We start from the raw sequence: 25,395 nt of genomic DNA on the forward strand, positions 1-25,395 counted from the left end.
TCAATAAAATATTGTTTTGTTTAAAAAAACGTCACAAGCAGCTGGTCTTAAGTCAATGTCTGGGGAAAGGCTCAAAAGCTGTTTCTTACCCAGGGCTCACCTCTCCTGGCGCCTTGGGGCCTGGGAAACAGAAGGAGGAAGGTGCATTGTGTGCCCTCGCTGGCAGGAGGTGCCCTCTGGGCCCAGCACTCCTGTGCTGGTGGCCTTTCCCAGGCGTCACTCTGCCTCAGCTGCAGGAGGTGGTTTCTGGGCGACCGCTCCAACCTTGTTCCTGTTAGGGGATTGGTCCTGTGGGGCAAGGCTGTGTCCATGACTCAGAACCAGGTCCAGCACTGCCCTGGTCAGACCTGGCTGTCCTGTGGATATGGGTGTCTTGTTCTTGGTCTACACACACCTACATATCACGTGCATGGGTGTTCCTACATCCCTGCATGTGTCTGCGTGTGTCTGCGTGTGTGGCTCTCCCTGTGGCTGTGTGTGTGCCCGGCCTCTCCACTTGCCCCCAGGCCAGCAGCACAGCCTCTCGCTTCCACATTCCTGGACTGGGCCTTGGGGCCTCAGAAAGCCTGTCCATGCTGGGGCTCATGATAGCCCGGTCCCAGAGCTCCTTGTCCCCAGGAGGCATGTGGCATGGTGTCTGGTACTAAGTACATGTCATCAGGAATGGGCTTCATTGCTCTTCACACCGCTCCCACGAGTGTGTCTTCACCGAACGTTGCTTACCAGCCCAGGGTGTCCAGGGAGAAGGAGGTATCTGGGGAGACGTGAGACCGGGCCCAGCCCAGCCCGAGTGGACGGTGCCTGCTGAGGCTGCAGAGTGGGTGTGGAGGCCCCCGAGGACAGCTCTGTGAGCGCTCATCCTGTTTCAGCCTCCACTCCGACTCTCCTGGCCACTCAGACACGCAGGGTGTCATCTGACTGACTTTATTTTATCCTCCCAAACACTGCTCAAGGGTAGCTCTGCACCTTGGCTGGTGTGCACAGTGGTTACACATCAGCCTGCACACCCAAGCGTTGCCGGTTCTATCCCCAGCCCCGGTCTGGGTGCAGGCAGGGAGAAGCCATATCTCTCCCTCCCTCCCTTCTACTCTCTCTAAAAATCAGGGGAGAAAATGTCCTTGGGTGAGGATAACAACAAGAAAAACGATTGCCCAGCAGAATGCCTATCACTTGGGGCATTCGGAATGCTTGGCAAGGCACACCACCGTGGGGCAGTGGAGGTTTATTTTTGGAGATTTTGGCTATTTGGTTGTTTTTATTTATATATTAAACTGGCAGTGTAGTTTGATGGTTAGGGGCCGCTTCACCTCGCTGTATTTCGGTTTCCTTGTCTGTTAGTGGAGTTTATTGTTAGTCCCCACCTGTTAGGGTGGTGTTGAGAATTACACACGTGAATTGTGTAAAGCTCCTGCACCTGCACATAGTAGGTGATCAGGAAATGTGAGGTCCCGCTGGCCCAGGAGGCAGAGGTTTTCAGGTGTGCAGTTGTGCCTCTCAACCAAGCTGGATGCTTACGAGGGTGGGGCCTGCGGTTTGCTCAGCCTCGTGCCCAGAATCTGGCACAGATGGGCACTCACCCCACAAGGCAGCATGGGGGTGCGCAGCCTGCCCCGGTGCCCTGTTTGCTCTGTTCCCTGGTGAGCACAGCAGAGCTGGGATGGCTACCAGGGCTTCCTCAGGCCCTGAGTGGGCTTCCGTTTGGACCTGCCCAGGATGCCATGCCCATTTGGGATGGGGGGGGCAGTTGGGGCCCTGAGTCACCCGGCCTTCCCCTCACACAGCCCCCCTCACACACAGCAGGACTGGTGGCTGAGGCCCCTGCTCACCCCATCCTCTCACCTCTACCCCAACCCACCCACACAACCCCTCAATTTCACCTTCCTCTTCCCAGGGTTTTAAGTTTGTCTTCCAAACAAACTGCTCCTTCCTTCCTTCCTTCCTTCCTTCCTTCCTTCCTTCCTTCCTTCCCCCCTTCCTTCCTCTCTCCTTCCTTCCTTTTTATTTATTTGAACAATTTTAACTGTGGTAACAAATATATAACAAAATTTATCATCTTTACTATTTTTAAAAATATATTTTTATTGATTTCAGAGAGGAAGGGAGAGGGAGAGAGAGATAGAAACAATGAAGAGAGAATCACTGATTGGCTGCCTCCAGCACACTCCCTACTGGGGATTAGCCCGCAACCTGGGCATGTGCCCTGACCAGGAATTGAACCACGACCTCCTGGTTCATGGGTTGACGCTCAATCACTGAGCCACGCCAGCCCAGCCATCTTTAGTATTTTTTAAAATATTTTAAAATTGATTTTAGAGAGAGAGGAAGGAAGAGGGAGAGAGAGAGAGAGAGAGAGAGAAAGAGAGAGAGAGAGAGAGAGAGAGAGAGAGAGAGAGAAGCATCAGCTGCCTCCTGCATGTTCCCTACTGGGGATCCAGCCCAAAACCCAGTCATGTGCCCTGACCAGGAATCAAACCAGCAACTTTTTGGTGCACGGGAGCCACACTAGACAGGGCACCATCTTTTACTATGTTTTGTTGTTGTTAATCCTCACTCAAGAATATTTTTTCCATTGATTTTTAGAGAGTGGAAGGGAGGGAGGAGAGGGGGGAAGAGAGAGAGAGAGAGGGAGAGAGAGAGAGAGAGAGAGAGAGAGAGAGAGAGAGAGAGAGAACACCAATGTGAGAGAGACAGATCAATTGGTTGCCTCCTGCACGCATACCCACCTGGGCTGGAGATCGAATCTGCAACTCAGGTACGTGCCCTTGACCGGTAATTGAACCTGCGACCCTTTGGTGTTTGGGTCTACCCTCTAGCCACTGAGCCACACCAGCCAGGGCCACCTTGGCTATTTCTAAGTGTGCTGTTCAGTAGTAGTAAGCATATTTATTTGCATTGTTGTCCAGTGGATCTCCAGAACTTTTCCTTCTTACAAAACTGAAACTCTGTTCCCATTTAAACAATAACTCCCATTGCCCTCCCAGCCCCTGGCAACCACTGTTCTACACCGGTCCAGGGATCTGTACATCCTTCCAGTGGGATCATACAGTTTTGTCCTGTTGTGACTGACTTATTTCACTCAACATAATGTCCTCGAGACGAACTGCATTTCTTAACTAAGAATCTGTTTCTCTGCCCAAGCAGGGTGAGTACTGAACGTTGGGATGACTTTACCCTAGCGAGCACTCTCATCTGAAGGGTCAGCTCCATGTGCCGATATCCCGCTGGCAGCGGGGACCTCTGTCCTCATCACTTCTCCCGATGATCCAATCCCATTCTTATGAGGGACCTGGATTCCAGGCACAGCAGGATGCTGAGAGGTGCTTGAGGACCATACCTGGCATCTTTGGTTCTGTGGCTTCCCTTCACTGGAGTCCCCAAATCCTCTGCCGGCAGGATTTCAGTCCAGTGATGACCACACAGGATGGGCCTCTTGAAAGGCTAAGGGGGTTCAGAGGTGCAGGAATAGGGACAAGCAGCTTGGCTTTTGAAGCTGTGAAGTGGGGATGAATGGCGATGATGCACGGCTGTTGTGGGGATGACAGGGCATCGTCTGTGTGAGGATCTAGGTATCCAAGAGGCTCCGCCTCCCCCAGGGCAGGCCACAGCAGGCATCCAGCGTGTGAACTTTCCCTGATTCCTGTACTTGTCCCCTTTCTGTATGCGTGGGAAAATAAAAGCTGATGAAATGTAGTGAACTTTCCCTCCTTCCACCGATAGACTGGGGGAGCCTCTGGGTCTCGGGCAGCTTCCCCACATCCAAGCACAGGCAGGGCCAGGAAAAGGGTTTCCCTGGGCTGGAGGATGAGGTCCCTCCTCTGACCGGCCCCAGCATCTTTCTTTGATGATTCTCTGCCCCCTGGTGGTGGGAGGGGACCTCAGCAGAGGCACACCCCCAATGGGACGCCTCCCCCAGGGTGTCTTGTACCTGGCCTCTGGTCCACTTTAGCCAGGGCGGGAAGGACCTGACCAGGGTCCAGAGGCTGGAGGTGGGGAGCTCAGGCAGGAGTGGGAGGGGCTGCAGGTGAAGTTGGTTGGGGAGGGGCTACAGGTGGAATTGATTGGGGAGAAGCTGAAGGTGGGGCGGAGAAGCTGCTATTTAAGGGTGGGTGACTAGGCCGCACTTAGGTTGCCTCTTCCGGCCTGGGTTCCAGCTCCAGCTTGCTGAGGGGTCAGTGGGCCCACCACAGACAGCACAAGCATGGGGGGCTTCTGGCCTTGGATGCTGGGGCTGCTCTCTTTGCCAGGTAAGCGGCTGCCTCACCCTCCTGCTTGGGCTTCAGTTGGCAGAGTGCTGGGCAGAGACCGGAGGGTGTGGCTGGAGCCTGCCAGGCTCTGAGTTGGTTTGAATGGCTCAAGAATGGGCTCTCCAGGGATATTCCTAGAGTCAACTCCAGGGCCCCCCACAGGGAGGCCTCCTGAAGAGCCTGGAGCAGAGGCCTGCCTGGCAGGTGTGGCACTCCAGAAGCCGAGTTCTGCTGGCCTGGCGAGGCTTGCCCAGGCTGAGCCGATTTCCAGAGGCCTGGGCTGAGGAGGGAGTTGTAGGGCAGGGTCTGAGGCTGGCCCCCACACACCCTGCCACCAGTGTTGCAGCCTGAGCTTTGTCCCTGTCCCTCCTTCCTGCTGTCCCCCCACCTCAGACACCCACATACTCTTGAGCAAGGGCTGCCTTTTGTAGCCGGTGTTGGTCCGGCTCAGGGAGCCCCTTCCTCAGAGCTGTCTGGGCCTCAGCACTGGCGGGGGCTGAGAGGCATGGCCAGGCAGGCTCCCAGGACTGCTTGCTGGAGGCCTCCCTTAGTGAAGGGAGGGTCACCCACGTCCTGACATCCTCTCCCACATGGGGGCGCTTGGGCCCATGTATGTCTGGGCCAGGTTTGATCCTAGGAGCGCCCCCAGCCTCCAGCTGTCCAGGAGCCTGTGGGAGCAGCTTCTCAGAAGGCCTCACCCCTGAGGGGACCCAGACGTCTTGGGACAAGGACATCCCTGCGATTAATCAAGGTGAGGGCACCGTGTCTTGCGGGGGAGGGGTGCAGCGGGGTGTGACGTTGTCCACGTGTGGGGAGAACTCTGAGAGGAAGCGCGCCTACTCGTGGGCTCTAGGGGAGTAGTGGTTCTCCCCGCAACTTCCCCAATCGGCTTTCTGTAACTTCTCGGCTGGTGTTACTTTTACAGAAGGGGGGACGCACAGGATTTATGAATGGCCGAACAGAAGTGTGGGCTCTCTGTCTGGTGTCCAGCTCGGTCATTAGTGGATGTTGGCAAACATGTCGGCCACCTGGTGCAGCACGGCCTGCAGGTGTGAGGGGACGGGCTGGGGATACAGAGCAAAGAAGCACGAGGCCCAGGGCCTCCCTGCCTGGGGTCTCAGGTGGAGAATGAGGACATGATGTCCTGGGACCACGCTGGAAGAAACACAGACGAGGGTCCAGATGTTGGAAATTTTCTTTGGGGGAATGGTGACCTTGCCCTGGGGGATGGGACTCTGCGGATGAGGAAGTCACGTGTGGGCTGCCCCCTTCTTTCAGTGAGCCGATCTAGAGCGCCGGCACTGCTGAGCTGGAGCAGGGCAGGACACTGCCTTTGGTGACTCTGACCTGTCTGGGGGTAGCGAGACCCAAACGGAGGCTTCCCTGGCATCAGTTTTCAGATGCCATAGAGAAAGCTTTTAGCTACTATTGCTGGCTGCCCGGGCAGCATTTCAATGAGCCTCCTATAGCAGCCGGGAAGCACACGGTCCCAGCTGCTGGGAATGTTGGCTACTGAGGCCTTGCAGCTGAAGGCCTTCGGCCAGGGATGTTGGGAAGCTGCCCTCCACTGCCCGGGTGGGCCCACAGTGACTCATGGGTGCATGCATGTGGCCCCTGCCTCAAGGCGGGACAAGTCCACGGTGCCACTGGGGCCCAGAGCTCTGCTGGGATGGTTACCGGAAAGGTGGACCCGGCCCTTGGCGGGTCTGCCTAGGGCCTGTCCATAGTGTTTGGGTTTTTGACTTCGTGCAGCAAACATTTCCCAGCACGAGTCCAGGTGGCTATGAGGGAACGTTTATTAAAGCTGGGGACAGTAAAACAAGAAGGGGCTTAGTATGGAAGAAGCAACAGGAGAGCCTCGGCTGGGCTGCCCTAGCTCTCTGGGAAGTCAGAGAAAAGGGGGCCTTGGGGACAGGTTCAGGGGTTAGCCTGGGACGAGCTGCCGCTGCCCATCGCTCCCCAGGTTGCAAGTCTCATGGGGTCCCTTAGTGTTTAGGAGATGCGTGCCCTTGGGGGAGAAGTGGTTGAAGAAGAGGGAAAAGGGAATGGTGGGGCTGCTCCCCAGAGGGAGAGCACAGCTGGGACCTTTGTCTTAGGCTTCATCTCTTTCTCACAGGCTGGAATTTTAGGGGAGGGTTTTAGCAGACTATTCATCAGTTTCCTATGTGTGCTCCCCGAGGGCTGTGGTCTTCGCTGATTGGTCAGTGCCAGGGCAGGGGGTGGATAGTCATTGCAGCTGGTCCTGGTGTCACCCACCTGGTTTTGCTGCTTTTCTGGGTCTGGAGCTGAAATACAACGGAGGCCTACATGTTATTTCTAGGGAGGTGTCCTTCTGGATCGGTTGTGAATTGCTCTGGTTGTTCAGCTGTCTCAGTCTCCCTAGTCCACCTGTCCTGGCTTACTGGCCTGTCTCAGGATCAGGCTGAGGCTACCCTCCAGCTGAGCCCAGTTCTTCCCCAGAGCTCTCCAGCATGCCACATTCCTCAGAATTGGAAATCGTTGCCAGCTGGCTCCTGGCTTTGGCTCTTCTAGGGAACCCAACCTCAGGCACCTCCAGGGTGTCGGGCCCTCTTCCAGGAGTCCTCATGGGGCTTCGATGTGGGGAAAGAGACTGTGGAGAAGGGCTGCAGCTGCGGCAGAAATGGACCTATTGGAGGAGAGGAGAGGAGAGACGAGCTGGATCGGGGAGCGGGGAGAGCCAGGCTCCCTAGAGCCAGTGTTCGCCCTCCTCCTATGAGGTTTGGGCTGGAATTTCTGTCACTTGTCACAGCAAGGGTCCTGAATACCACACAGAGGAGCAGGAATTAGAGGGGAAGGAATTAGATGGGGAGGAGGCGGGACCGAGAGCCCAGGGCATGGTCTGAGGAATGTAGCTGGGCTGGGGTGGATGGAGACAGCTGGGAGAAAGGCTGCCTCCTGAGAGCAGAGGGCCTCTGACCCAGGAGGCAGGAGTTGGTACTGGCTTGTGGTCATCATGGGAGCCGTGGACTGCCTTTGGGCAAGGCTGAGAAGCCTTCATCAGGCTGAGAAGCATCACACTTCTGTAGACTGTGGCTCAGAGGAGCTACCCAACTTGCCTGAGGCCCAGGGAAGAAGAGCCTCAGTGCCCAGGGGCGCTCTGGCTCCAGAGTTGGAGGAAGGACAAACCCGGGGTTGCTTGTTCTAGTAGTCAAGGCCTCTGAGATGCTGTCCTAAAGCATGTGCTCTGGGGGGCCTGGGCCCACACACCTCTCTCCCTTCCTTCCCAGAGCTCATCCCTGAGGAAACACCAGAGAGCAGTTTCCTCCTTGAGGGAGACATCCTCCGGCCGGTGAGTGAGTAGGTGCTGGTATAAGTAACCTCACAGAGAGTGACAGGGGCTTTTGAACTTCCTCTCACCCCCAGGTGTCTTGGGGGTGTGACATGGATCTCTTTGTTGCTCATAGATTGGTAGACACCCTTTCTTGCCAAAGTCAGAATGAAGGTTCTATTAGGAAGAGCCAGCCTGAATGGGAAGAAAGGGTAACATCTGGAATGGTGGTAGGCTGGGAGGCCTTCCTGAAGGAGGGGGTTTGAGCCCTCAAGACCCAGCTTGGTACCTTGCCCAGGGGAGATGCTCAGGAAGTATTGGGATGAAGGGAGAGCTCAGCACAGGTTGGCAAAGTGGCAGGTGGGGCTGTGGGGAGGTGTTGGTGGTCCAGGGAAGACAGAACAAGGGGTAATGCAGATACCGTCATGGCAGGGGGTGGCAGCAGTGTCAGAAAGGGAGCAGGCTGGATGGGAATGGGGGGAATGAGAGAGGGGACTAGCCAGTGGGGAAGGAAGCACTCTGTGTTTACGAGAGCACTGCCATCTTTTAGGAGATGGTGATGACAGAGGCTCCAGAATGGGGCAGTAACCTGGTGAGAGTAAGGCTGTTCTATGGCTTGGAGGCTGCCTGCAAGTGGTGCGGCATGAGTCTGGGCTGGGCTGGCTGGGTAGGAACCCCAGGGGCAGGGGCAGGGCCAGGGCCGGGCAGATAGCCCAAGGCGAGGCCCCTGTCCCCCATTCCCCGGTGAGTGCCTGGCATAAGAACAGAATCCAGTACAACCTCTGGCCTGTGGGGCAGGACATGCCAGATGCCGTGAAACCTGTGCTTCAAAGGGTTTAGGTTGGTGGGCGAAAAGCGGAGAGCTGCCGAGGCCAAGGGTAGTGCCTTAGAATCAGGCAGGGCTGCCCCATCTTCCCACCACACATTCAGGGTGCTTGGGGGCTGCTGTGCTCCCGGGAGCACCAGCGCCGGGAGAGGGAGGGTATAGGGGCGGAGGGGGGGAGGGTGCTCGGACTCCTAGCCCACCTCTCCAGGGACGAGTGCTCTATTGGCCTGATAGAATCGGTTGCAAGTTCTGTGTTATACAGAACAAAGGCATATGCTGTGCACCGAGGTTCACAAAGCTGACTCCAGCTGCTGCCCCATCTCTAATGGCCTCCCGCCCTCACATGCCCGTGTCCTGCCGCTCATGTCTTTAGGGCTCTTGTGGCCTGAGGTGTGTCACTCTTGGTGGCAGGAAGCTTGGCTGGCCTGTGTCCCCAGAGGTGCCTGAGTTACTGTCCTCTCTCCTCAGAGTCCTTTCCGCCTGTTGTCAGCTACAAGCAACAAGTGGCCCAAAAATGGGGGTGTGGTGGAGGTCCCCTTTCTGCTCTCCAGGAAGTATGGTGAGTGAGCACTGGGAGCCCAGTGCCACCCCTCCCGGGGCCTCTCCTCCCACCCCTCCCGGGTCCTTCCCATCCACCCCTTTTCCCAGTGCAGCCTGTGCTCCTCCCTGGGTTTTCTCCGCTTCCTCTACAGGCCCAAGCCCCTCTCTCAGCACCACCCAAAGAGCCCTTCCCCCAAAGGCCCCTCCTTTTTGAGGAAAGAAGATGTGGCACATACTAGTATATACAATGGAATATTACCCAGCCATGAGAAAGATGAAATCTTGCATTTGCAAGATGGATCTTGAGAGTATCATGCTAAGTAAATAAGTCAGACCAAAATGATTTGGTCACTCATATGTGGGATATAAAACAAAAAGTAACAAAGTAATAAAACAAACAGAAAAACCTCATATTCTCAGAAGTCCTTTTATTCCTAGGGCCTCCTGAGCTGGGGTTGGGGGTGAGTTAAGATCCTAGAATAGCCGATGGGAAGGTGCATCTAGGGACTCTCTGATCCATTTTGAGACCAAGTGGCCCAGAGGACAGTGACCTACCCAAGATCACACAGCCACGTTCTGCGTGGAGCCCAGCTTTCTTCCCCTCATACGCTGCCTTTTCTTCTTCTTTTTTTTAAATAATATATTTTATTGATTTTCTACAGAGAGGAAGGGAGAGGGAATAGATAGCTAGAAACATCGATGAGATAGAAACATCGACCAGCTGCCTCCTGCACACCCCCTACCGGGGATATGCCCGCAACCAATGTACATGCCCTTGACTGGAATCGAACCTGGGACCCTTCAGTCCGCAGGCCGACGCTCTATCCACTGAGCCAAACCGGCTTCGGCCACTGCCTTTTCCTGACACTCCATGTTTGGAGTGATTCGAAGCTCAGTTTCCTGCCCTGCAGGCAGACTTGCAGGGGGCATGAGGGTTCTGGGGGCGTGTCTGGGTGTTCAGCCAGGTGTCCCCTCCCCAGATGAGCCCAGCCGCAAGGTCATCCTGCAGGCGTTTGCGGAGTTTGAACGCTTCACATGCATCAGGTTTGTGGCCTACCATGGCCAGAGAGACTTCATCTCCATCATCCCCGTGTCTGGGTAAGTGCTCCTGGGTGTGTGCATGCATGTGCATGCGTGTGGGCACATGCAGGGTGAGTTCCTCAGCTTTATTCTGTGTTCAGCCTGGAATGAACTAAGTCATTCTCAAAAATCTATTTCTGGACCCGTCCGCCCAGGTCCAAATACCCCTGCTCACTGAGTGACTTGACCACTGTGAGCTGGACCTATAGTGCGCAGGGCAGAAAGTGGGGAGGGAGGGAGTTAGGTGCTTGACCCTCCTTTATGTATGTAGCCTTCATCCCAGGACACCTCATGTGGGTGAGTGCAGGTCTGGTGGGACAGGCCTGGCCCCGGGCCAGGTTCCGCAATGCAAGAGCTGCCTGACTCCAGGCAAGTCCCCTGACTTCGGAGCCTCTTCTGCCTTCTCCCTAAGAGAGGGGCATGCTGTTTCCTAGCTTGTCGGGGGCCTAAGCTAATGTGTGGTAGCTTTGATTCGGGGCACACTGTGTGGGCCCATTCACTCAGTGAGCTGCTTCTGTTACCCCTGCTACTATCAGTTCCTACCTCCTCTTTGCAACCCAGGCTGGTAAGGGAGCTCAGTGCATCCGTTTCACAGAAGGCCAGGCGGCGAAGGGACTTGGCAACAGCCTGGCCCATGTTGCTCTCATTCATCCCTGAACTAGGGAGGAGGGGAGGGGCCGGTTCTGTCTAGCTCTCTCTGGGCTCGTGCCTACCCAGCTCACTCTCATGGCCCTGCAGGTGCTTCTCTGGCGTGGGGCGCAGCGGAGGGATGCAGGTGGTATCCTTGGCACCCACCTGCCTCCAGAAGGGCCCAGGCATTGTCCTGCATGAGCTCATGCATGTGCTGGGCTTCTGGCATGAGCATTCACGGGCTGACCGGGACCGTTATATTCGTGTCAACTGGAATGAGATCCTCCCAGGTAAGCCAGGTGGTGCACAAGCCAGGTGGGGTCTAGGAGTCCATGGAGAGCGGGCCACCGGTGTGGGCCAGTGTCTGAGGAGTTCCCTGGCTATTTGGAAGAGGTTATCCACCTCCCCCACTATCTGCCTGTCTTCCATGGGGAAGGTGGGGTGCCCCTTCTCCCTGAGACCTGCGACGTGGCCCAGATGCTGCTCTTCTGGGTTCTAAGCCTTCACCTGCCCACCCGTAGTCTTGCTTGAGTTGGGGCACCACCATTTCTCCTCATGGACACTGTCAGTTACCTGAGGATGGGTTGCTGGTATCCTATGGACCTCGTTCATTGTATACCCAACTAGCAGTTGCTCATGCACACAACTATGTGGGTGGGGGGCGGGGCTGAGCCAAGCAGAGACCTGGAGGGTAGTGGCTGTGTATGTCCAGTGACAGATGCAGGTGGCCGAGGGCAGGGCTGTGAGGGGCTACTGGTGGGCACGTAGGGCCAAGGAAGCATGGGGAGGCTGGTCTGGGGAGTGGGCCACTGCACCAGATGGCCTGTGTGCTGGAAACCATGCTGGGTACCGGGGGTTTGATCCCAGGCATGGGGGTCGGGGGGTGGGGTGCCTAACCTCATGGGAGGATGGCCTAATTCAGGAGATGACAGGAATAGAGACTACTGCTTCATGGGGAAGGGGAGCCGAGGGAATGCATGGTCAGGGGTTTGGTTTGGGGGGTGGGAGTAGAGGGGATGCATGTCAGGGGTTTGGTTTGGGGTGTGGGAGTAGAGGGGATGCATGGTCAGGGGTTTGGTTTGGGGGGTGGGAGCAGAGGGGATGCATGGTCAGGGGTTTGGTTTGGGGTGTGGGAGTAGAGGGGATGCATGGTCAGGGGTTTGGTTTGGGGTGTGGGAGCAGAGGGGATGCATGGTCAGGGGCTTGGGGGGGGTGGGAGTACAGGGGATGCATGGTCAGGGGTTTGGTTTGGGGGGTGGGAGCAGAGGGGATGCATGGTCAGGGGTTTGGTTTGGGGGGTGGGAGCAGAGGGGATGCATGGTCAGGGGTTTGGTTTGGGGGTGGGAGCAGAGGGGAGGAGTCCGAAGGCTTCCTGCAAGCAGAGGGCTTCTGAAATGAGCACCACCACTGCTGCTGTGGGTTAGGCATGTGGGTGCCTAGACCAGCACCATGGAGTCCCAGAGAAGGGTGCCCTGGGGCATGGAGATTGGAGAGCAGAATTAGTCTAGGGAAGTGGGGGGTGATGGTGACTCTACCCTGGAAACAGAGACTATAAACCTTCCAAGTGTCCATGGGATACTTGTGAAAACATACCATATGACAGCTATAAAACTTCAATTTGAAAAAGTGAAGTTAAACATTTTGTCATGATATAAAAGTAGAAAGTAGAAACTAATAACAAATCAAATCCACTTGGAAATTAAAGTTAAAAAAACAAACTGCAAGCCTTTCTCTTATCTCTGGAGTTAAAGAAATAGTGAAATTCTAAGAGAAAAAATCATGAAGATACATCAGAACCAACGGTTCACAGCTCAGGCAAGGCATACCTCTCTCAATGGAATAGAACAAAGTAAGCATTCCAGTGCAAGTTAAGAAAAATAAAGGGAAGCAGGAGGAATTAATGAAGGTAAAAGCAGAAATTAATGAGATAAGAAACAGCTCTTGAGTTTATTAGTGTTGTTTCCTAACAATAAAACAGGTGAAAACACCTGCTACCCTAGTGGGAAAATTGCTTAAGAATTTTGAAAAATGAGACTATTTGTATTTAGTTAATATGTAACAGAACACACGCTGCTAGGATATGCAAACTGCTAACAGTAATTAGCTGTGGGAGTGGAGACATGGGGAACTCAGAAGTGGGTGGAGGGGGAGACCGTGTATATCTAAAGTTTTTTATTTTTGAACCAGATGACTATATTGCCTATTCCAAATTGTTTAATAACGGAAGGGTTTTTTAAAAGGAAGACATAAGCACTCTCTAGGGGCACTCCACCTGGTGGGTAGGGGGCGTCCAAGGCTCTGTGAGAGTCAGTGGCTTCATGGAAGCTGTAGATTAGACAGACTATTTTTAGACAGGGGAGCTTGAGATGAGGAGGACAGGTGGAAAATGCTTAGGAGGCCTGGTGCAGGCCTGGACCCCTCCCAGGACAGGGGGTAGGAGCGGGGGGCCAGAAAGAAGCACATTCAGCAGTAGTTTTGAATTCCTCAGCTTAATTAAGTAGCTTATAAAGTCCCAGAAGTCCCCTATCCACCCCCCCACCCCCATCTGTTCTCTTTCCCCACTGATAAATGCTTTTTCAGGCTTTGAAATCAACTTCATTAAATCTCGGAGCAGCAACATGCTGGTGCCCTATGACTACGCATCTGTGCTGCACTATGGGAGGTGAGTCCCTTTCCTCCTCTTCTCCGTTTGCACTGCCTGGCAGCCCTGTTGGGATCCAGACTCAGATCCTGCCTGCTGGGTTCCAGGCTTGCCTTCAGCCGGAGCGGGCTGCCCACCATCATGCCACTCTGGGCCCCCAGTGTCCACATCGGCCAGCGATGGAACCTGAGTGCCTCGGACATCACACGGGTCCTCCGGCTTTATGACTGCAGCCCAAGTGGCCCCGGCCCCCAGGGGAGAGGTGAGTGACAGGGGCAGAGGGAGTTGAGGAGCCTGGAGAAGGTCCCTGTACTGAGGAGGCGTCAATGAGGGGGGTGTGTTGGGAGATGAGGTTGCAGAGGTAAGCTGGGCGAGGCAACCAGGAGCTAAGATAACTAGTTGTCCATTCAAAAAAGTGAAGTCTTAACTCATATCCCGCACAAAGAAACTCCAGATGTACCTGAGACTTACAAGTAAATAGAAAAACTTGGACACTTCAGCAGGGGCATGGTGGGTTATGTCCGTGAGAGGAGCCTTGCATCCCTGTGGATAGAGCTGAAGACAGCTCTGGCTCTCCGAGGCCGGGCCCATACTTTTTCCCTCTGATTCTGGGACATGACCTTCTGTCTCTCCTGCTCCAGAGTTCCAGGCCCATGGCATCGATGGGAGCCTCACTGCCGCCTCTGGACCACACCTGCAGCGGCTGCTAGAGGCATTGCTAGCAGAGTCCAGGAACTCCAGCCCCAGTGACCCCAGGGCTGGAGAGAGCCCGCTGGAGTGGGAGCCCCCAGTCGTGGGAAAGTCTGGTGTGGAGGCCTCTGCAAGGTGGCCTCAGACCTCAGCTTCCTCCAGAAGCTCCAGGTCTGGTGCAGCTGCTCCTGGGGGGGCCCTGGAGTGGCCCCGGCAGGCCCACGTGTCCACTATGCCCCTAGCGCCATCTCGAGAAGACCAGCCAGCGCCTATCTGGGCTGTTTGGGGGAAACCAGCTCTGGGGAACTTCCTGGGGACACCCAGAGGTCAAGCCTGTGGCTTCTGTCCCCAAGTGGGGAGGGCATCCTCTGTCCAGAGCAGATGGGCCAAGAAACCCTTGGCCTCTCTAGGTGACACTCCTGTCTTCCAGCCCCAGACTGACGTCCCTGTCTGAGACCCAAGCCTCTCCTTCTGCCTCTTCCTTCCACACCATGTTCTCCCGAGACTCCTGGGGACAAAGGTCTGTCAGGGAAGGCAGGCCTGTTGGGGACACCTGGCTCTGCCTGCTCTCAGGTCTCCCTCAGCCCTGGAGGATGCTGGGACTGGAGGTGACATTCTCTAGGGCTCTAGGGCCAGGGGGCTGAAGGGGCGAGGAAGAAGATTCTAGCCTTCAAGGCTGTGGAAGTCCTTGTGGAGCTGAGGCCCAGCCCCCAGCATGGACCACTGGTACTGCCCCCTCCCCCATGGGCCAGGCCTGTAGGGGAGCCACGTGGCTGGACCGTGGGAGCAGCTTCCTGTCTGCTGTCTGGGTGCTGGGAATGCTGGCCTGCACCTCAGCCTCCAGCCTGCTCTCGGGAGGGTTTCAGAGCCCACCCTTCCCCCGCAGCGCAGGCAGGCTCCAGAGTCAGGGGTGTCGCCCAGAGGGAGATGAGGAAGAGGTGGGGGCCCTACAGGACTGCACAGTGGGAAGTCAGCAAGAACGTGAGGACCCTGAACACAGGACTCGAAGCTCCTTTCCAGCCTGTGTTGTTCCTGGAGCCTTGTCTCCCCAGAGGCCCTGAAAGGTGGAGAGGGGCGGGGCAAGTCATCCTCCTTGTCCTCCGTCAGCCAAGCCCACTCCTCCTCAGGTCCTGGCCTCCCTGGTGAGGGCAGTCTTGGAGTGAAGAACACCTCCAGGGATGCCTGGGAGCAGGCCAGGAGCCCCCTGGTGACACTGTTCTGTGGCTCAGGGGGGGAGGGAATAAAAGCCCATGCCCTGTCCCAGGAGGGCCAGGCACTCAGATGTTTGGGGGAGGCAGAAATAAAGCTGGCTATTTGCTCCAGGGGTTGGGCACTGAGCTGTGTTGAATACCTCCCCTCCAAGCTCCTCTCCCCCACAAGCTCTCCCCAAACAGTCCCCCCAAGCTCCCCTCCCCCTAAACAGTCCCCCCAAGCTCCCACACAATCCCTCCCAAACAATCCCTCTACCGCCCCCCCCCCACACCACACACACACACACACACGTGCCTTTGATGTGCCTCAATGCCCTGGGAGGGCCCTCAGGTGGTCATACCCATTTTCCAGAGGAGGACTGAGACTGAGGCTCAGACTTTGCCCACCTCAGGGGACATGTGGGCTCACAGGGCACTGGAGCCCCTGCCCTCAGTTTCTCTTGGATCAAGGATTTTCTGAGACCGAACAGGACTCTGATCTCCAGCATTAGCTTCGGAGAAGGCTCCTGTGGGGAAATGCTGTCCGCTTACTCCAGACATGGACGGGTATCTGAGTGAGTTTAGAGTGGGGGCTCTGGCCATGGCCCTAGCAGAGGGACAGCTCCCCTGGCAGCATCCTAAGCTAAGTCTTTGGCCAACCCTGAGAGAGACACTGCACCTGGAGTCCCCTGTTTGTCAGAGAAATGAGTGTGACTGCCTCACAGCCTGGTGGTCTCTGAGTGGCGGATCCAGGCCTCTGGCTCTGGGTTTCCCCGATGGTCACATGGAGGAGGTGACATGCTTTGTGCCGTGAGGTCCTCCCAGCTCTGAGGCTTCCCATCACACGCCTCCATTAGCATGTGGCTTTGGTCTCGGAATCTGCACACTCCAGCGAGTGAAGTGGGGCTGGTGGGACATGGTGGTGGAAGGCGAAGAGTGCCCTCCTCTTTGGCAGTGATCAGGGATAAAGCTGTCCTTGTCATGTCCTTCCCCAGGAGGCCACCTATCACCACAGAGCCCACTGCCCAGGCCAGCTCTGGGCCCAGGCCTGTTTCACAAGCCCCACCCTGTTTGTGGTGGTCCAGCCCTGGCTTAGCCCCTGGAGCTCCAGCATGGGGGTGTGGTATGTGTGGGGCTCTGGGGTGTTAATCAGAGCCAGGTGGCTAGCCACTCCATCCCAGGGTCTGTGGCCTGTTCCCCAGTCCCCAACCACATAGCTATGTGGGCTCACTCACCACTTTATTCACTCAGTCCACACATCTATTATGAATTAGGTGTCAGGCAGGTTCAGTTATAGGCACTGGGAATAGCATGGTAAGCAAGGCAGGGTTTCTGTTCTCATGGAGTTTATTCAGGGGTGGGAAGAGGGATGGAAGGTACACAGGCAGGTAAGAAAGCACCTGGGATTGTAAGTGATGCAGGAAGGGAGCACTCCTTTAGGGTGTTGGCATCTCTGAGACCTGAATGACAGGATGAGGCTACCCTGTGATAATCTGGGGAAGGAGAAGCCGGTGCAAAGACCTGAGCCAGAATGAGGAGGGTCTGTCAGGCCAGAGTGAAGGGGGGGATGAAGAGCAGGGAGCAGGCAGGGCCAGGCCAGTCAGAAGGAGGGTTTTATCCAAGAGCAGCAGGAGCAGCTGCTGAAGGGTTCTAAGAAGGGGAGTGATAAGATCTGATTTAATATTTAAAAAGCCATTCTGGATGCTCTGTGGGAAACGGATGGGTACATGGAGAACAGCTGGAAGCACTGCTGTTGCACAAGCAAGAGCCAGTGGGCCGTGGAATGGGCAGAGGTGGGTGATTTTGGAGTGTGGTTTGGAGGTGGAGGAAACCACACCTGCGATGGGTGCAGGGGGGAGGGCACCCCTTACAGCACTGAGGACCAAGGGGGGAGGCAAGGCTCAGGGAAATGGGTGTTAAGTCTGAGGCTATTAGACCTGGAATGAGTGGGCAGGGAGCATGTGGGCTGACAGCCTAATGGCTTCCACTTTCTCCTGAGTGGGAGGCAAAGTCACAGCTTGGCTGGGGTGGGAGGGGGGTAAGACTGAGGAAAGTGAAAGCAAAGCCAATTCTGAAGAGGGGGACCCAGCTCTAGGAAAGTCTGGAGATGTGTGGTTGCAAGTTGAAAGCAAGGCCAGTCGATACAGTGAGTGTTCTGCTCCGGAAAAGGCAGCCACTTGGTCAAAGGCAGAAAGTGGTGGATGATTTACTTCTGACCAGGGTTGGGGTTTTGTTAGGCGAGTGTAAAGGAGGAAGAGAGGATGACTGACTGACATTAGAGGGCACTGCTCAAGGGTCTGGGAAGGGGTGAGGTTGGGTCAGACAGGGAGGTCTGGGGAGAAGAGTCCCAGGGACTTGAATGGCTGGGGCTTCAGGAGATCATCCTGGTGGGCCCTGAGTTGCTGGAACCCTGGCCTGGGAGCACCTGGGGTCAGTCTCACCACTCAGGCCTGCAGAAGTGGCTCCAGAGCCTCCAGCTAAGACAGCACAACTCTTGCTGCACTCCCACAGCTGGGAATGGAACAATGTCTTCCTCCCTTGGGAAACATGGTACCAGGTCACCTTCCCCCATGGCCTCTCTTTCCAAGGACATCCCTCGAGGGCACCTTCATGTGGGCACTCTACCTGTCTGAGAAAGGCTCATGTGTATGTCATCCATTGATACCTGTGCCATTGCCCGTCACCATTCAAAAAGCTTGGCCATGTATTGGGGAAAGAAGAGATGTCTGTTCTGATGGAGGGAGTGATGCAATATATCCTTTGGCCACCATCTCAGTACAGTGCTCTGAGCATGACAGAGGTGCTGTGTGCATGGAATTAAGGAACTTGGACAATAGGGTACCTCTTTCTGCCTGAGAGAGGTGATAGGTGAGTGTACCTGGAAGAGAGAGTGGGGCCCTCCAAGCACAGAAGGAAGGGTGAGGCGAGTTTCTGGCAGGGCAAACAGCCTGGAAAGGACTGGAGATGTAGGAGCTCAGGGCATGTCCAGGGACCAACACGTACGTAGCCTGGTGGGGTGGGAAGAGGTGAGGTTGGGTCAGACAGGGTGGTCTGGGGAGAAGGGTCCCAGGAAGCCTGGCCAGTCCCTGTTCTAGGCAGCTCCTGCTGCTGGCTGGCTGTAGGTCTGGGACTGAATTCTGCCTGGTGGAACAGGATGACAATGGAAAGTCAGATCTACTTGAAGGAAGCCCTGCTGTGGCCCGAGGCTCTGATTCAAGCAAGGCTGGGTGGAACAGGCACGGGAAAGTGTGTGTGGGGGGAGATGGAGAGCTGCAAAGAGGAGCAGGAATCTAGTTATATAATGGCCCCACTGCCCCCAAAGCCAGAGTTATGTCTGGGAACAGGGGCTGAAAGGTAGCAGCAGGTGACACGGAGCATGGGATGGTGGCTGAGCCTCATGGGTGCTTGTGGACTGTCCCTGGCTGTCTCCACCTAGGCTGGTACCCAGCAGGGTCTGGTGTTTGGTAGAGCTACAGCCCCTTCAGGAAAGCCCAGGTGAGAACCCCGAGCAGGGGCTTGCGTGGGTTAGGAGCGGGAGTAGAGCAGCTCTGGCCTCAGTTCCTGCAGTGTCCCTGGCCTTTTAAAGAAAATGGGCCGGAGACAAAGGCTGATGCTGGCTGTAGTGTCTGGACTCCTGGCTTGAGTATGATTGGAGAGGGTGAAATTTGGTCCTTCCCAAGCCCCTTTGGGCCGTCAGGGCACTCAGACTGCACAGCCACGGACAGGAGCCATGGGACAGGCAGGAACTTGCTTCAGTGGCTGCACCTCCGACTCCAACAGCCACCCTCTGCCCTTCCTCGTGGAAGGGGATACTGAGACCTCTCCATCCCTGCCAGCTGTAGGTCCAGGCCCTGCCCAGGCCAGCACGTGGGGAGGATGCTCCATGAAACCTGCCTCTGGGTAGGGCAAGAGAGGCTGGCTGCCCTCTTGGAACCCAGTCTAGACAACACTGGACCCACTTGATTGTGGGCACTTGCACCTCACAGAGGGGCTGGGTAGGCTGATAGCCCAGGATCAAGGAGGAACACACGTCCCCATCCCTACCACATGGCTGGGGGACCTGGGGTGCCACCCATCTGAGCCTGGGTAGGGATGAGCCATTGTCTGTGGGCATCGAGAGAGCGCACTCCCTGCTCCCATGAGGATGGAGCTGAGAGGAATGTCCAGGGGGCATGCTGGCTCAGGTGGGTCCCGAGGCACAGCCCTACTCCCCTAGGAAAATAGACACAGAGGGTGGCATGCAGCCCCGTGCGCTAGAGATTCCAGGCAGGGCTGGAGTGATAGCATGAGGGGCTCCTGAATCGGCGAAAAGAGCGCCCCTGAGGCTGCCCAGGCTGGCCCTGGGGGCGGTGGCCGCAGGGAGGGTGGGTAGGAGCAGGGTGCTTGAGGGAGAGCCCTGGCTCCACAGCTCTTCGAAGCCAGGATGGGGTGGGTGGGGTGTGTGCTTGGTCAGAAATTTCTTTTTACCCCAACTCCTCTTCCTAGGGCCACCCAAGAGGGGCGCCCAGAGTGAACCAGGAGCAAGGGAAGCTCCTCTCCACCGCTGCCCCTGAGACCCCCACTAAGTGTCCTTGTTCTGCCAGAGGACATCCTCTTCCTCTAGATCAAGGGGTTGAGTTTGCCCAGAGCCCCCACGCCCCCAAAAACCTATGTCTGCGTCTCCGTTGCTGCTGAGATTGGAGTCCAAGGCAGTTTTCCTCTTACCTCTTTGCCCTTAATGGAGGAAACTGAGGCAGCTGCAGAAGCAGGACAGCTGAAGCCATAAATCTCTGAGCATTTGCTTGCTCCCCAGCTTGGAGCGTTTTCAGCGACCCCGACGCGGTGGGCCGGGCCGTAGACAGCGGCAGGGGGCGCTCGCCACCCGGCCACGGGCACCTCCCTGGGCTTCGCAGGCCTGACGGAGCCCAGTCTGGGTGAGAACGCTTTAGGAGGCGGGGTTCGGGGTAGTCTTGGGGTCCCCAACCCCTCCGCTTGGCTTCTTCTTTCTCGGGCGCCGGCGTTGTTGCGGCTCATTGGGCTTATTGTTATCTGGCGCCCAACACCCACCCGCCCTCGCCTTGGGGTCCTGGGCGATGGGAGCAGTAATCAGCTGGCGCCCACCAACCTAGCCTCCCGGGCTCACCCTCAGCCCTGCAGTCCGTAGGAGAGAGGTCCCCTTGGTGCCCGCGGCCGCACCCGCGCAGCATCCCTGCTCCCGTGCACACTGACTTTCCACTCCCGCGAGCATCCTTCCCAGCTTTCCGAAGACCCAGATGCGGGCCCCTTCGGACCCCCGCCCTCGACGCTGGGGAAAGGGGCAGGGGCGCGGGCGCCGACGCGGAGTCCAGACCCCGGGAGGCTGTGGCGCCCCTCCACCCAGCCAAGGCCCACGGCCCGCCCCGCACCTGCCCCGCCTCCTGCCCCCGCCTCCCGTCTCCTCCCTCCTGCAGCCGCTACCCGGCTCCCCACTCGCCTGCCGACGCTGGCTGCCTGCAGGCGCGGCTCCCGGCCTGAGCCAGCGAGCGGCCACCGCGCCTCCTCTGAGGACGGGCAGCGCACGGCTCCGCAGCCCGTGGGAACCCTGCGCCCCCGAGCACGTCCAGCAGCCTCCGGGTGGGAGGGCGCAACTTTCCCCCGGCCCTTGGTGGGGCGGGGACGGCAGCGGGACAACTTGGAAAACTTCTCCAGGCGGACTGCAGGGACGCGGGCGCTGGTGGAAGAGGACGTAGGGGAGCAGTGCCTAGCCCCAGTATTCCCCCAACCTCCTGGCCCCACTGGCCTGGCCCTGGTGAATCCCTCGCTCCTCTAGCCGCGCTGGGTGGGCCAACGCTGTTGCCGGCTGTGCTTGCGCTGGGCAAGCAACGCCCCCTCTGGCCAGCTCTGCCATGGACTACCAGAAGCCCTACTCGGTGCAGGCCACCGCGGCCATCGCGGCGGTCACCTCCTTCCTCATCCTCTTCACCATCTTCGGCAACGCACTGGTCATCCTGGCGGTGTTGACGAGCCGCTCGCTGCGCGCCCCGCAGAACCTGTTCCTGGTGTCCTTGGCTGCCGCTGACATCCTGGTGGCCACGCTCATCATCCCGTTCTCGCTGGCCAACGAGCTGCTGGGCTACTGGTACTTCGGGCAAGCGTGGTGCGAGGTGTACCTGGCTCTCGACGTGCTCTTCTGCACTTCGTCCATCGTGCACCTGTGTGCCATCAGCCTGGACCGCTACTGGGCGGTCAGCCGCGCTCTGGAGTACAACACCAAGCGCACCCCGCGCCGCATCAAGTGCATCATCCTCACCGTGTGGCTCATTGCAGCTGTCATCTCGCTGCCGCCGCTACTCTACAAGGGCGACCCGGGCCCCCAGCCCCGCGGGCGCCCACAATGCCATCTCAACCAAGAGACCTGGTACATCCTGGCCTCCAGCTTTGGGTCCTTCTTCGCACCCTGCCTCATCATGATCCTCGTCTACCTGCGTATCTACCTGATCGCTAGACGTAGCCACCACAGAGGTCCCGGGGCCAAGAGGGGTTCTGGGGAGGGTGAATCTAAGCAGCCCTGCCGGGTCCCTGGGGGAACGTCGGCCAAACTGCCGACCCTGGCCTCCCATTTGATTGCTTCTGAAGAGGCCAATGGACACTCTAAGCCCATTGGGGAGAAGGAGCAGGTAGGGACCCCTGAAGATCCTGGGAACCCAGCCTTGCCATCCAGCTGGCCTGCCCTTCCCCATGCAGACCAGGGTCCAAAGGAAGGTGTTTGTGGGGCGTCTCCGGAGGAGGAATTTGAAGAGGAGGAGGAGGAGGAAGAGGAGGAGTGTGGACCTCAGGCCATGCCAGTATCCCCTGCCTCAGCTTGCAGCCCACCCAGGCAGCAGCCACAGGGCTCCCGGGTGTTGGCCACCCTGCGTGGCCAGGTGCTCCTGGGCAGGGGTATGGACGCTGCAGGTGGGAAGTGGTGGCTTCGGCGGCGGCGGGCTCAGCTGACCCGGGAGAAGCGGTTCACCTTTGTGCTGTCTGTGGTCATAGGCGCCTTCATGCTCTGCTGGTTCCCCTTCTTCTTCAGCTACAGTCTGGGTGCCATCTGCCCGAAGCACTGCAAGGTGCCACAAGGCCTTTTCCATTTCTTCTTCTGGATTGGCTACTGCAACAGCTTGCTAAACCCTGTTATCTACACCATCTTCAACCAGGACTTCCGCCGTGCCTTCCGAAGGATCCTTTGCCGCCAGTGGACCCAGACGGCCTGGTGAGCCGCCTGCCTGCTGCCCTCGTGGGGTTGGTGCCAGGTAGCACCAGGGCCACACTGCCTCCTACCCTGTTTTATGTGGACACCCCCCTGGGGCTGTTTGGTTTCTGCTCAGGTAGTGCAGGCCTCATCTTGGGAGCACCCTGGGAGGGACATGGGCAGGGGTGCTGTTCACAGGGTCTATGCTAAGCCTTTTGCTGGCTTGGCTGTGGGGGGACACCTGAGTGCAGGCAGATGGGGGAGGCCTGGGCCTTCCTGAGTGTGGCTGAGGTCAGGCTTGGATAGAGCCTGGCCTTCCGCAACCCCAGAACCCTGTAAACTTCCTCGAGGACCTTGTGGTCCCTGGCAGGCCACTTGCTTGTGGTGTTTTGTTTCTTTTTCATCTTCCTCAGTAAAGAGCAGGAAGCCAGCCTTCCATTCTCCGCAGGAGGCTGAGGAGGAGGCAGAAACAATGATGGCCATGCATTCACATTGAGGACCCGTGGTTTCCATTAGGCACTGGGTGAGGGTTTGTAGGCTGACTCTATCCCTGGGCCCTTCTTCCCCTTCCCTTGCTTTTGGATTTGTCACTCCTTTGAAGGCCAAAACTGTGATCTGAGTCCCACGCGGCGCCCCTCTGGAGGCCTGGCCTCTGCCTCAACAGGACATTCCCGATCACTAGCATCCACCCCCTGCAAAATCCAGGGCAACAATAGCTTGCTGCCTACCTGCTGCAGGGAGATGAAAGGCGTTGCACAAAGCTTTGAGCTCCATGGGGGAACCCAGAGACCCAGCAAATGTGATTATTTGGTGATATGAAAACCCCGTCTTTGTGTTTACCACCACCTGTCTTCCTTTAGACTTTAGTTCTGTGCCTGGGGTGTGTGAATTCCTACCCCAAACTGGAAGTGGGGAGTGGCAGACAGAACCACTATTTCAGTTAAAGGATTTCTTTGAGAATGTGTTCTTGTGCCTGCAAAGGTTTGAGTTATTATGCTGCATGACAACTTGACATTTCACCTGCAACACCAAGAGCATTTTCTGTGGGGGTTAAGTCTTTTGTCATCAAGAAGGCAAATTGTTTCCTCAAGACAGCTAAAAATACCCACATCCTGGGAATGGTCTGACATGAGAGCCTGTGCCAGGTGACAGAGCTCCCAGGCGGGTTCTGGGCTGGAGCAGGTGAGCAAGGGCCCTCTGGACCCCTGGGGGAGCCTCACGGCCGAGTGCCAGGCAAGGCTCTAAGGCCCAAATGGGTCTGATGATGCACAACTGAACCCACCTTGGATGGGTGCGGATGGGTGTTGGCTGGCCACCTCCGGCCCAGCCATGTGGCTCTCCCCACTGATGGGGCTCCAGGGACCTCTTCCTCCTGGTTCTCAACCCCCACCCCAGACACTTGAACCCAGAACAATTTGCAACATGTGAAGGATGTTTCCCAGTGCCCCCCATAGGAGTGCCTGATTTCAACAGTAAGGCAGTGGGATCTTCACTGGGGGTGGACTAAGCAGCAGGGACTGTTGGCATTCCTATGGCCAGGTTGTGAGGGGTGCTAAGGGTGTTTTCTGGGTTAGAGAGAATGGAGGGGACCAAAGGGAGTCCCTCAGTTTGTTCCTCAGTTTCAGTGTGAGGCCAGGGCATGGCCTTGGGGCAGGGCTGGGTAGGTAGGTGGCCCTGAGGGAGGGGCTGACTTGTGACATCTACTGACTGGTCTCTGTGCCCCAGGGCACCCCTGATTTTGCTGCCTGTGGCCTCCTTATTGTGATATGTAGATGTTTTTTAAAGGTCTGAGCTATTTTATCAATAAAAGATATTTTGTAATAAGCATGCTGTGTCGTTGTTGCCCAAGGGCTGCCGGCCGTAGTTATTCCTCAGCTACTTGTAGCAGACTTGGCATGGGCCAGCTGCCCTGCCCTCCTCCGAGTGTGGCCAGCTGGTACCCACTCATCTGCCTGCTGCTTTGTCCACAAATCATCCCTTCTTCCTCATTATAAGACAGTGGGGGTAGAAGTGGCCATGGAGCCTGAGACTGGCTGCGTGGGGAAGGAGGAAAGGGAGCCTTACAGAGGAGGTGCCCTTTGGGCTGGGACTCAGGGAAAGAGCAGGAATACCCAGAGGCAAGCTAGGGAGGAGTTTCAGGCAGGGAAACAGCACATGCAAAGGGCGCTGTGTGCTGGATTTGACAGTTTGAGAGTCAGTCAGAAACTGGCCTTGCTGGGCAGTCAGGTGCAGGAGTGGGGCCAGCAGAGGTGATCGGACACCACCCACATGGCATGAGCAGGAAGAACAGGGCACTCTGTGGAATGTAAGCTGCTGTCTCCAGTGAGGGCAGCAGGTGAGTGGAGCTGATTTGCTGAGATTCAGTCACTACGTCTGAGCTGGAGTCTCCTCATTTCCAGAAAAAGCACCTGAGGCCCCCCAAAAGCACCCAGTGCACAGGAGTCCAGTCCTCCAGGCCTCCTGATCGACCTCAGTGAGAGCAGCTCAGGCCGGCACAGCAGGTTGGCTGCAGGGCCAGCAGGAGATGGGATTGGTTAGGGTGGTGCCAGGGAGGGGAGGGAGGGAGGAGTGGGGAGGCCCCAGCATCTGGAAGTGTACTGTGACCCAGGATTCACACTTCCAAGGGCACAGCCTTTGCCAGGGGAGACTCTATGTGTCCACCAACACTGGTGGACTTGGGGACCTGCAGCTCTGCTGAGACTTAGCAAGAAAGCCAGGTTCTGCCCTGAGGAGCTCCCAGCCCTTCCCACCAGCCTGCACCCACTGCCAGGGCCCTGAGGCCTGATTAGGGCAGATCAGAGTAGTTCATCTGTTCCCCTGAGTCATTGCTTTTCTGGGACTCTGTCTGATTAGGCCCAAGCCCTTTGCCTGAGGGTCTGTAAGGGGTTGGCCCATGGGTCTGGGGGAGGAGCTCCCTCCCAGTCTCCAGATGGTGGCAGAAAATGTCCCTGCTGGAGCTTGACCTTTGGCATCTCATCCTGAATACATTAGCTCCCCTTGCTGGTGTGGCAACTTTACAGAAGAGGAAACTGAGGCTGGGTGCCCAAATCACAGCTATGAAATTCAGATGCTGAGA

At 57.0% G+C, this 25,395-nt stretch overlaps 2 protein-coding genes across 2 annotated transcripts; both read left to right on the forward strand.

The window, feature by feature from the left end:
• The first annotated feature begins 4,198 nt into the window (after positions 1 to 4,198).
• ASTL (astacin like metalloendopeptidase) lies at positions 4,199 to 20,623 on the forward strand. Its single transcript, XM_028137694.2, has 11 exons — positions 4,199 to 4,244; positions 4,870 to 4,995; positions 7,493 to 7,554; positions 8,828 to 8,918; positions 9,880 to 9,997; positions 10,718 to 10,899; positions 13,190 to 13,271; positions 13,358 to 13,512; positions 13,892 to 14,266; positions 19,923 to 20,043; positions 20,560 to 20,623. The coding sequence occupies exons 1-11, from the start codon at positions 4,199 to 4,201 to the stop codon at positions 20,621 to 20,623; spliced, it is 1,422 nt and encodes a 473-aa protein (XP_027993495.2).
• A 310-nt stretch (positions 20,624 to 20,933) lies between these two features.
• On the forward strand, positions 20,934 to 22,344 carry ADRA2B (adrenoceptor alpha 2B). The gene has a single exon (XM_028137697.2). The coding sequence runs from the start codon at positions 20,995 to 20,997 to the stop codon at positions 22,342 to 22,344; it is 1,350 nt and encodes a 449-aa protein (XP_027993498.2). The 5' UTR covers positions 20,934 to 20,994.
• The last annotated feature ends 3,051 nt before the right edge of the window (positions 22,345 to 25,395 follow it).

This window comes from Eptesicus fuscus, chromosome 16 (genome assembly GCF_027574615.1).
Source record: "Eptesicus fuscus isolate TK198812 chromosome 16, DD_ASM_mEF_20220401, whole genome shotgun sequence".
NCBI lineage: Eukaryota > Metazoa > Chordata > Mammalia > Chiroptera > Vespertilionidae > Eptesicus > Eptesicus fuscus.

What these genes read in the sequence shown, in the direction of transcription:
- ADRA2B (XM_028137697.2), top strand. Translation starts at nt 20,995, where the DNA reads ATGGACTACCAGAAGCCCTACTCGGTGCAGGCCACCGCGGCCATCGCG.
- ASTL (XM_028137694.2), top strand. Translation starts at nt 4,199, where the DNA reads ATGGGGGGCTTCTGGCCTTGGATGCTGGGGCTGCTCTCTTTGCCAG. An exon ending in TCCATCATCCCCGTGTCTGG is followed by an intron (nt 9,998 to 10,717) that starts GTAAGTGCTCCT and finishes ATGGCCCTGCAG; the next exon opens with GTGCTTCTCTGGCGTGGGGC. An exon ending in TCTGTGCTGCACTATGGGAG is followed by an intron (nt 13,272 to 13,357) that starts GTGAGTCCCTTT and finishes GCTGGGTTCCAG; the next exon opens with GCTTGCCTTCAGCCGGAGCG.